Genomic DNA, 10420 nt, shown 5'->3' on the forward strand with positions numbered 1-10420 from the left:
TTCGCTCACATGTAAAAAAAAATCCAAGAAAAAATATCCAGGGATGAAAGGCTGGTTCCAGGGCCATCAGGGACCTAGGTTCTTCTTAAGTGACTCTTCCAACTTCCTTACCATGTAACTTCCCTTTCAGAATTGCATTGTGGTTACGTGATGGCTGCTGGAGACCCAGCTCTCATGTCTATGTTCCAGGCAGCAGAAAGGAAAAAGAGCCATTCAGCTGACTCAGTCCCACATAAAGAGCTTCTTTGGTCTCAAACTCCTGGCCTTAAGTGATCCTCCCACTTCAGCCTCCCAAAGTGCTGGGATTACAGCCCTAAGCCACCATGCCTAACAGTTTCTTTGAAAGCCCAAACCAAAAATCTTCAGCTTGTACCTCTTTAACCACCCATCTGCAAGAGAGGCTGGGAAATATGTTTCATCAAATTCCATTGCCACCCTCGATAATATGGGATTCCACCGGCAAGAAAGGAGAGAACAATCAGGGAGCCAAGCAACTCTTCCCACCTTACCCTCTACGCTGTCTCCCGGCTGTGCCACAGCTCTCATCAGAGGCAGAGGACAGACCAAGGGGAAAGAACTTGCAAGGGAAAAAAGGCTGTGTGTATGTGTTCATATGTGTGTGTGTGTGTGTGGCTTCACTGAGGCCTGACCCACAAATACCGAGATGTGTCCTCTTTGTTTTTATGTAATTAGTTGTCCGTTTACTCCTTCCTGGTCTAAGACTGATTTGCCTCAGCCTAATACAGTGTGGGGAAGGCCTTCCCCAGGGCCAGAAAGGACCAACAGGGCTGGAGAGAAAGTAGCTGGCAGGGCTGTCTGGCAGGCTGGCAGCTCCCTTCTCTTCACCTTGCTTGGGTGTTATCAGCTCATCTTTCTCCAACCTGGGGTGTTCCTGCCTCAGTGTAACCACTGATGGAAACTTGCAGGGAAAAAGACTTGTTGGCCAGGCATGGTGACTCACACCTATAATCCCAGCACTTTGGGAGGTTGAGGCAGGTGGATCACTTGAGATCAGGAGTTGGAGACAAGCCTGGCCAACATGGCGAAATCCCATCTCTACTAAAAATACAGACAAATTAGCTGGGTGTGGTGGCCTGTAATCCCAGCTATTTAGGAGGCTGAGGCAAGAGAAGAGCTTGAACCCAGAAGTCAGAGGCTGCAGTGAGCCGAGATCGCACCATTGCACTCCAGCCTGGGAAACAGAGCGGGACTCTGTCCACCATACAAGAAAAAGAAAAAAAGAAAGATGTGTTTGTGTGTTCCTTGAAGACAGAACAATGTTGCAGTATGGAGAAGGCTTGATGGGTCTTAATTTATAGTGAGCTTGAAAGGTAAGTAGCTGCCTGTTCAAGTCAGGTTTAGGCAACACAGAACGACTCACATGAAACATGGAATTGACTTCACTGATACCAGCAGGGAGGGGTTCACAGTGAAGTCACAGTGAAGTCAACCTTCCTTCGTCACAGGGGCACATGCCACCCCCATTTTATATCCAAAAAACCTGAGGTTAAGTCACCTCCCCTGTGTCACCCAAGAGCTGCACCCACGAGCTGGCCTCAGAGCTGCATGGTAGCATGACCGGGCGTCCCTATATGGAAGAACTACCCTCAGCCCAGGGGCCCGGCTCTCTAGGGAGGGGTTCAGAACGTGACCAAGCCCCAGGGCCCTGCCTCAAGTCCACGACACTGAAGGAGGTGAGCAGACTGGGTAGGAGAGGCACCCTGCAGCTGGACAGAGGCTATGGGGACACAAGGGGCACTCAGCAGGCCTGGTACCCACAGGGCTCAGGTACCAGACCTGAAATAATGTGAAACACAATAGAGGCTCCCTCAATATCATCATAATTATTCATTACATTTGCTTCAGACCTCAACATCACCCACAAATGATTATGCGTTTAAAAATGGAATTAGAGGCCGGGCGCAGTGGCTCACATCTGTATCCCAGCACTTTGGAAGGCCAAAATGGGCAGATTATGAGGTCGGGAGTTTGAGACCAGCCTGATCAACATGGAGAAACCCCATCTCTACTAAAAATACAAAAATTAGCCAGGAGTGGTGGCACATGCTGGTAATCCCAGCTACTCATGAGGCTGAGGCAGGAGAATCACTTGAACCCAGGAGGCGGAGTTTGCAGTGAGCCGAGATCGCACCATTGCACTCCAGGGCAACAGAGCAAGACTCTGTCTCAAAAAAAAAAAAAAAAAAGCATCATATGTTGGTAATCAATTCAGATTATACTAAAAAGTAAAAAGAAATACAAAAGTTAGCCGGACATGGTGGTGTGTGCCTGTAGTCTCAGCTACTCGAGAGGCTGAGGCAGGAGAATTGCTTGAACCTGGGAGGCAGAGGTTGTCGCGATCTGAGATGGTGCTGCTGCCCCTCAGCCTGGGCAACAGAGCAAGACTCTGTCTCAAAAAAAAAAAAAAAAATGGAATTAGGTTGAACTTAGGGGGTGATCACCTGACTTCTGTTTTATCTTAGTCTTTTACTCATGCTTCATTTTACTGAGTGTTCATCAGCAAGCAAACCTGCAACATGACACGTCTTGGACTCAGCTCATTTGATGCACCAAGAAGACAATCAGCAGACAACGGCAGCACCACAGAGCTGAAAACAAAACAAATAAAAACTTTCTCACAATGAAATGAGCAAACGGACTGCTGACTTCGGGAGCTCCCACAAGCCAGAAAGAAGTGGGGAGAACGTGCTGTCTTCCAAGAAGAAAAGCCAGCAGAGACGAACCAGTCTCCAGGAAGTATAGGAAAATGAAGAGCTGGCACGTAGACAGCACTTGACAGCTTATGAAGCACTTCTTGAGAACCTTATCTTGCTTGAGCCTCCCCAAACACCATAAAGTGGGAAGGAAATTATGGAAAAGGAAGTTCAGAGAGACAATATCCAACTCAAGGGTGCACAGCTGGAACTCGGGTCAGGGATGTGGTCAGAAGGGGCTGGGGGTCTGCCACCTCCAATGCTCAGGCAACTTACCCCCAACCAGACACCCAGCAGCCCACTGTGAGTAAAAGTAAATCTTCCTTCCTCCCAGCCCCTGTAGTCCCTGCCTCTGAAGCCACAGCTAGGAGATATGATTCCTAGGAAAGGCACAATGAAATGGGTCACTCCCACCATTTTTGACCTTCAAAGCACCTGGTGTCTTCGCAGCCCCAGTGACATGGCACCCCCCTGGGTCACACGTGCCCACCTGTGTAAAAGAATAGGTCAGAGGAATGTCAGAGAAGCCCCTCCTCCCTGCCCTGCACCACCCACTCTCACACAGTCTGGCCTTAGTTTCTCCACCAATGGTGATGTCTGGGACAAGTATCTGCACGCCTCTGTTTACTCACCTGTAAAATGGGGAGAAGCGCATTTGCCTCCACCCCTCCCGCCAATGGGAGCAGAGGTAGAGCCTGTTTGTCTGGACAAGCCCAGAGTGAGGCCCATTCTCCTGATCTGCTCTCTGAGAGCCAGCTGCTGTGACAAGGTCTGTGGCTGAGTGCTCCACTCTGATCTCAGGCTCCCAGGATCACGTGGGTATCAAACGGAGGAGCAGCAGGTGAGCCAGATGGCATCATTGCAACTGGCTCCTGAGACCAGACCTCGAGTCACAAGGATGTCTGAGTGTGAGGTGAGGTGGCTTTCGTCCCTGACTTCATAGCCAACAAAGTGGTGGCTCTCTACCTTTGAGCAAACAGGCTCGACTCTTTTCCCTAAAGGAGCAAAGTTTTAAGCTCAACCCTATTTGTCTCCCCCATCAATCCAACAACTATTTAATTAACACAGTTTCCTCTATAAATTTTATTTCAGATTTAAAAAAATCCTGGCAGTGACATAAGTTCAACTATTCAGAATGCCAGATAAAGTCTCTGAATGGGAGTTCACTCCCTGGTGCCTGGTGCACCCACTGGCCTTGAGCCCCTGGCCTCCATGCAGGAAGGGCCTGTCGATCACCTTGACAGTCCTCCTAGGCTCAGGCACCCAAACGCTAGGGCTCAGCACCCAGCCGGGGGCCCTGGCATGGCACATCTGCCCAGATGTTTACAGGAGACCTAAGTGGAAGCCATGGGGCTAGCCAAGAGGGCAGGGAGCCCAGGATTTGGCAGAAGCAGCTGTGAAAGAGCTGGCATTGCTCAGACTCACCAGCGTTAGCCTGCTGATATTGGTCAAGCCTGCCAGGCTCCAGGGCCCACTATCCCCTTTTCCCGCCCTCAGCTGTGCACTCCAGCCCATAACAGCACAGGACCTTTCCATCACCACAGGGCAAAAGTCAGATGTTGGGTTTCCAAAAGCTTCAAAGCTTACCCCTCTATCCCGAAGGACACCAGGGGACAGAGATGGACATGGAGGCCTCAAAACAGGAGGAGCCCCAAGAAAATAAGGAGACCCCTCTCCCTTGTTGATTACTTGGGTATTATAGAAAGAGACGGACTGAACGGCTGAGCCTGTCTGAGGATTAAAGCACAGCTTTTGTCAGGAGTTCGTGCCTCCGTCATTGTTCCAGCGACCTGAGGAATGGCATGCATCTGAAGCCGCTTCCTTGTCTCAGATGGGGGCTGGGTCAAGTCCTGGGGGCTGATGGAGCGTTTCCCAGACGGCAAGAGGAGAGGAGCCAGTCGTGCCTCCCTCTCCCGGGAAGTTATGTGCCATGAGAATTTCACCTCTTAAAACGAGTAGCAGCAGAGATCTTATGTGCCTTTTTTATTATCATTTTCTAATCAAGGAACAATTTATGCGTTTTAAAAATCAAATTAATTGCACCCCAGGGCTCTGGGATGGAGGGCGGTGTGCGCCCGTGAAGGTCAGAGGCCCAGCGGCGCCAGGGCTCCACAGCGTAGCGCTGGAATGAATGGCCCCGCACTTTGCTTTCGCCTTCTGCCCCACTGCGTGTGAAGCCCCAGGGCCGCGGGGAAATTCCAGGCCAGCTGGGCCGGGGTGCGCCCGCCGGCGGCGCCCGCTCGGGCAGGGTGGGGCGCAGCGGGCGTTCTGTCCTGCGAGCCGGGATCAGGCAGCTGGACCCAAGACCGGGGCACGTGCGCAGCGACGCGGGGCAGCCCCGCCGGGAGCCCCGACCCGGGCGCGACGCAGGGCGCAGCAGAGAGCGCGCATTCCGGAGGGCGGCGCGCGGGCCGAAGTTGGGCCAGCGCGCGGTGCGGCGGCTGGGAGGGGGCTGCAGGTGCCGCGGGAAGAGCCCGCCCGACTTCCGGGAGGCAGCGGGGCGCTGCGGCCCCTGCGGCTCAGCTCCCTGCGGGGTCGGGTGTCTCAGCCCCGCGACTTCCGGGGCCCGGAGGCGCTTCGGGGAGCTAGTCCAAGGGCAGCCTCCAGGGCTAGAGAGCGCACGGCGCGGTCGCTGGGGCGGTCCGCAGCACGCGGGCAGCGCGGCCGGCACTCAGGCTCCCGCAGGGGCGGCGGGCGGGGTGGGGTGAGGCGGGCCGGCCCCCTCCCCTCCCTCCCGCCGCCCGCCCTCCCTTCCTCCGGTCCTGCAGCCAATTAGACGGCCCCCTCGGGGGGGAGGCGTGGGGCGCTGCATAAAGCGGCGGGGAGCTGTCAGCCCGGGAGCAGGCTTCGCAGTGCCGGGCCGAGCCAGTGCGCCACAGACTCGGGCGCCTCGGGCCAGGGAGCGCGGAGGAGCCATGGCCACCACTAACGGGGCTGTGGAAAACGGGCAGCCGGACAGGAAGCCTCCAGCCCTGCCGCGCCCCATCCGCAACCTGGAGGTCAAGTTCACCAAGGTGAGGTGGGCGCCCCTCCCACCCGACGGCCACCAGCCTCCGCGCTGCGCAGCCAGCTTCGGGGCGCCGGGGCCAAGGGCCAGCAGGCCGGGAGTCCGCCGGGCGCTTCCGAGACCTGAGCTTCCCTGCCCGGGCTCGGACCTCTAGAAACCGCACCCTTCGCGAGGCATCTTGGGCGGGATCGCAGGCTATGGGGCTCTGCGCTGTGAGCCTCGAAGCCGGGAGACCAAGGCCGTCTAGGTGCCAGGCTGCAGGCATCCCCGCGCGGCCCCGACGTTTCCCTGCACTGCCCGCTTTGATCGCGAGCGGGGGTGAGCGTCAGGTTGACTCGGAGCGCGGGTGTTGCTCCTGCAAAAATCCCTGGGATGGTTTCCAGGGAGGACGAGTCTGGCTTTGAGAGGGTCAGAGGTGCTCGAGAACTCCAAGAGCGAGTCTGGCAGCCACATCGCGGAGTTGCAGTTAGAAGACTGGGGAAACAGGTCCTCTGAGCAAAGCGAGAAGAATGGGCACCTTCTGTGCTTAGCTTCTACCCAGCTCACCAGCAGAACTACAGGGGAGTAGGAAGGTGCTCACCTACTGATGAAACCGCCCGGAAGCCCAGAGGGCCTGGTGTTTACAGGCAAGGAGCGCGTTCTGGAAGGTCGCAGGTCTGGTCCTTGGGAAGACGTGGGTAGAAAGGCCAAGCGCCCAGGCTCGGTCGCGCGGCAGAAGCGCACGGTTCTCTGCCTCCTTGCGCTGTGGGCTAGGAGGCTAGAGCAGTGGCAGAGTGGTGAGATTAACCTACCAGGGACAGAAAGGAAGAAGGGAAGATGGTGAGGCCTCCGAGGCCTCTGAGCTGGGGCTGAGGAGGGCCAGGAGACCCGGGTCCGGAAGCGCGACCAGATGGAGGACGCCCCCAGGCTGTCCGGGGTGCGCTGCTGCCTGGGGGCCGGCGCTGGGGCACTTTAGAGGCAAGGGCCAGGCCGAGAGCCATGGCCTTCACTTTCCCCAACTTTGGCTTCTCTTGATTTTTGCTTTTATCCATAACCCCCAGCTCCAGCTGACACCGCACTTTGAGAATTTCCTCATTCGTTTTACTTTCAGAAGTAGCAATGATCTTTCTCAAAGAGTTTTAATCAAGCGGAGAAAGTTGCAGGGCACTATGTGTGGCCTTCACATTTGGGTCTCTTGGCTCTTAATTCCCAATGTCGGCTGAGCCTCTGATCACATGACATTTAAATTAACTGTTTTCAGAAGGCTCTGTAATCAACAAAGACAGGTCGCTGTGAACGCTGGAACTGCTTCTCAATGTAGTTTTCTTTGTAATATCAGCTTCAGAGTGAAAATTCCAACACAAATTCTGGGAACAGTGAAATTGGTACCTTAATTTTGTACCCTAACCCTAGGTGCTTGGCTCTTGCTACTGGCGGCGAAGTGGAGAGGTTGTTTGTTTTCTTTTGGTTGTACAGGATTTCAAAATACTATATATAGAAACCAGAAAGTAAATGTATTATGGTCCTTTTACTGTTGATGTTTTTAAGTCCTATCAGCAATCTGACAACATACAAAAATTTACCTCTTTCTTTACAATTTTTAGAACACTTTTAAAGTGTAAACGTAGCCTTTAGGGAGATCTCAGATGATGCACAGAGCCATGACTGCCTGTCGTCCTGGTGGGTGCACAGCCTCTGCCAGTTGAAGGGAAGCCGTGCAGGACTGAGGACGAGGGAAGGTGGTAGATGGGCCGGGAGCACTGGGATCTTGAGGGTTCTCCCCGGGGCTGATGGCCCCAACTGCCTGACACTGGCTGCTCCCTCCTCACCCGTGGGGGACAGTGCTGCTGCCTGCTCTGTCCTGGCTCCTGGTCCATCTTCTGCAGAGACCTCTTCATAGCAGTTGTGGACCCAGGCAGCTTGCCTGGCTGAGGGTGGGTAGCCAGTGCCCTGGCACAGGGCCTGGACTGGAGAGGCCGCTGAGAGTGAGGCTGCCGAGAGCGCCTGCCGAGGGAAGGAGCGGCAGAATGTGCAGGTCCGAGGCCTAGGGTGGGCGAGTGGCCCCGGCAGGTGGGTGGTCTGGCGGGCAAGCAGACAGTGGAGCATGGGAGCCAGCAATGGTCTGCTGTTTTCCAAAATTGACTCGTGGTGCTTCTTGATAATGGGGCACACACCAGAGTCAGTCTATCTGAGCCCCATCCTCTGTGGTGCCATTTCCCAGGTTGGTCCCGCTTTCAGGAGGATGACTTTGTCAAAGCCCCTTCATTTGTCCTCACATGTTAACATTGGATTCTCTAGGGTCATGCTGTGTGGTTCTGGATAGCCAAGAGCCCCTCCAAGGTCCCCACACAGATCTCAGAAGATAGAAGCCCCTTCTAATTTAGGGGTCCTCTTTCTTTATACAATTTCTTCCAGTAGCAGAGATTCTCTGTAAAGTTTTCTGGTTTTAAAACACCAGTTTTTATTGTCTCTCTTATGAAAAATAAAATTCCCCCAAATCTCCTTTTCTGAAAACATTTTCTTTTTGAGTTTAGTTGAGTGGCCTGTTGGCCAATGGAAGTTACTGGAAATCGGCACCAATAGCATCTACTTGTATGACTGCCATTTCCACCTCTGCCTGAGACACCTTACAGCTCAGTCCTGATGCCATGCTATTCTGTTCCTTTTGTAAAATGTGAACGGTGTCTACAGCTCAATGTAGCTTAATGTTATCCCTCCATAGGTTGTTGTATGCTAATTCACAAATCAAAGACAACAGTTCTTTCTAGACCCTTTACCCTGATTTGGAGTTCAAAACAATACAGCCAGCGTCATCGGTAGGCCATATTTACTGACCCTTTACTTAAATTTTTGTTTTAGTGGAGAGAAAAGTCAACAGTAGAAACTACTTACAAGATTACTTACTAGCGTAGTGTAGTATAAAGAAAAAGATTTTACAAAATCAAAAACATTGTGATGGGAAAATATGGTTAAAGCCAAACAGTCTGAATTTTTTTAAGGTTGCTTGTTACAGATCAGTGTCATGAGCAAACTATTTTTTTTCTTTTTTTTGGAGGAGCGTGCTCGGAGATGAAGTATAGCAGATACCCGATCATCACAATCTGTTTCCAGCCCGCTTATTTATATTCTCTTCTGCCACCTTCTCATTTTCCCTCCTCTTTGGAATTGATACCAGGAAGGATCTAGAATCAGCAATTTTCACTGACAGTCTCTATTATCTAACCCATGAAATTTCATCTTTCTACAAATGGGCCTCTCTTTCTGGCTGCACTTTCCTCCCCGCACTAACTTAACTCCTTCCCAGTTATTAATTTCTCGCTGTTACTGAGTGATGACTTGCTGGATGGCGAAAGTGAACTCTTGGATTTAGTTTCAGCTGAAAGAATAAACCTGTAATTGTAGCCTGGCCTTTTCCTGGTGTGCTTCCCTGGGGACCTGGCCTCACGCTTGGGACACTAAGCTTCCAGAAGCCAGACAGACATGTCCCACTGGTGACGGATGCTCTCAGTTCTGAATTCCAACCTGGGGGGCAGCTGGGCTCTGCTCACCTGCCCAGCCAGAGTCTGCCGCATGTGCTTGGTCCCCAACAGACTCAGACCAGGCTTCCCCACCCCTGAGCTTCGGAGGTGTTTGTGTTGTTGTTTTACTTTTTATCAACGTTTATTTTAAGTTCTGGGAAACATGTGCAGGATATGCAGGTTTGTTACCTAGGTAAACATGTGCCATGGTGGTTTGCTATACGGATCAACCCATCATCACCCAGGTCTTAAGCTCAAGCTGTGGTGTTCATACAGGAAGCTCAATACACAGAACGCCACCAATACGCGTGCTTAGGTGATGGCTGCCCTCTCTCACCTGTTGTCACTGGGGAGTCAAATGCTCCACATGAATCCGTTTCACAGTAATTGAAATTAGCCCTTGAGGGATGCAACTGTTCCTTTAAAGAAGTCAAAGAGAAGCAAAGTAAAGCTCTGTGCCCTGTATGCAGGTAGATATAAAAATGGAACCTGATGAACTAATTCTGTACTCGGAAATTATTCACGGCATTTTATTTGATAGACTTGCATGTTAGCCATTTCTGCCGTGGGGGGTTTTCTGACGCTGTGATAGGCTGTGATGAGGAGGAAGCCATTCCAAGTTGGTGTCGTAGGAGTTTGTGTGTCTTCTTACTGGGCAGTGGGGGACTTCTGTGCTGTCGGAATGTGCTTTGTATATTGTCTGTCACCTCTGTTCCTAGTTCTTTCCAAAAGCCCTCTCTTTTAATTGACGTTATTAAGACAATTAGAACTTAGTGTAAACTAATAGTAAATAGTACATGTTTTAGTGCGTGCACTTGGTATGTTCTTCTTAGTCTGCTCATAATGTCTTTTGTTAAAAAATTTCTTTCCTCAGCTGCACTCTGGATCATTGAGGTTCCCAGAAAAGTGATTTCTGTGGGTTAAACAGTTATTTGAGACATCCCTTAATGTAACCTGGAAAGTTTCTAACACAGATATTTAACTTTGTATTTCAACATTGGTTTTTTTCTAATGAAGACCAACATGAAAATACACATTTTAAGGGGAATGCTAGGGAGGGGCATCCCAATGTGCACTGGTGAAAACTGAAGGGTGATGGTGAGATCCTCCTCAAAGCGAGCTCCGTGGCAATCAGTGTGCTGGGACTGCTCGGGACTTTTCTTTTCTTTTTTTTTTTTTTTTTTTTGAGACAGAGTTTCGCT

The 10420-nt window shown here is 51.9% G+C and overlaps 1 protein-coding gene across 1 annotated transcript in view; it reads left to right on the plus strand.

Annotated features, from left to right (window-relative positions):
• Positions 1 to 5426: 5426 nt before the first annotated feature.
• ALDH1A3 (aldehyde dehydrogenase 1 family member A3) overlaps positions 5427 to 10420 on the plus strand; it is a 36326-nt gene continuing 31332 nt past the window's right edge. The window contains exon 1 of the mRNA XM_017518821.1: positions 5427 to 5728. Coding sequence (XP_017374310.1) covers positions 5630 to 5728 — 99 coding nt within the window. The 5' untranslated portion in view covers positions 5427 to 5629. The remainder of the gene's footprint in view (positions 5729 to 10420) is intronic.

Source organism: Cebus imitator, unplaced genomic scaffold, assembly GCF_001604975.1.
Source record: "Cebus imitator isolate Cc_AM_T3 unplaced genomic scaffold, Cebus_imitator-1.0 Scaffold19, whole genome shotgun sequence".
NCBI lineage: Eukaryota > Metazoa > Chordata > Mammalia > Primates > Cebidae > Cebus > Cebus imitator.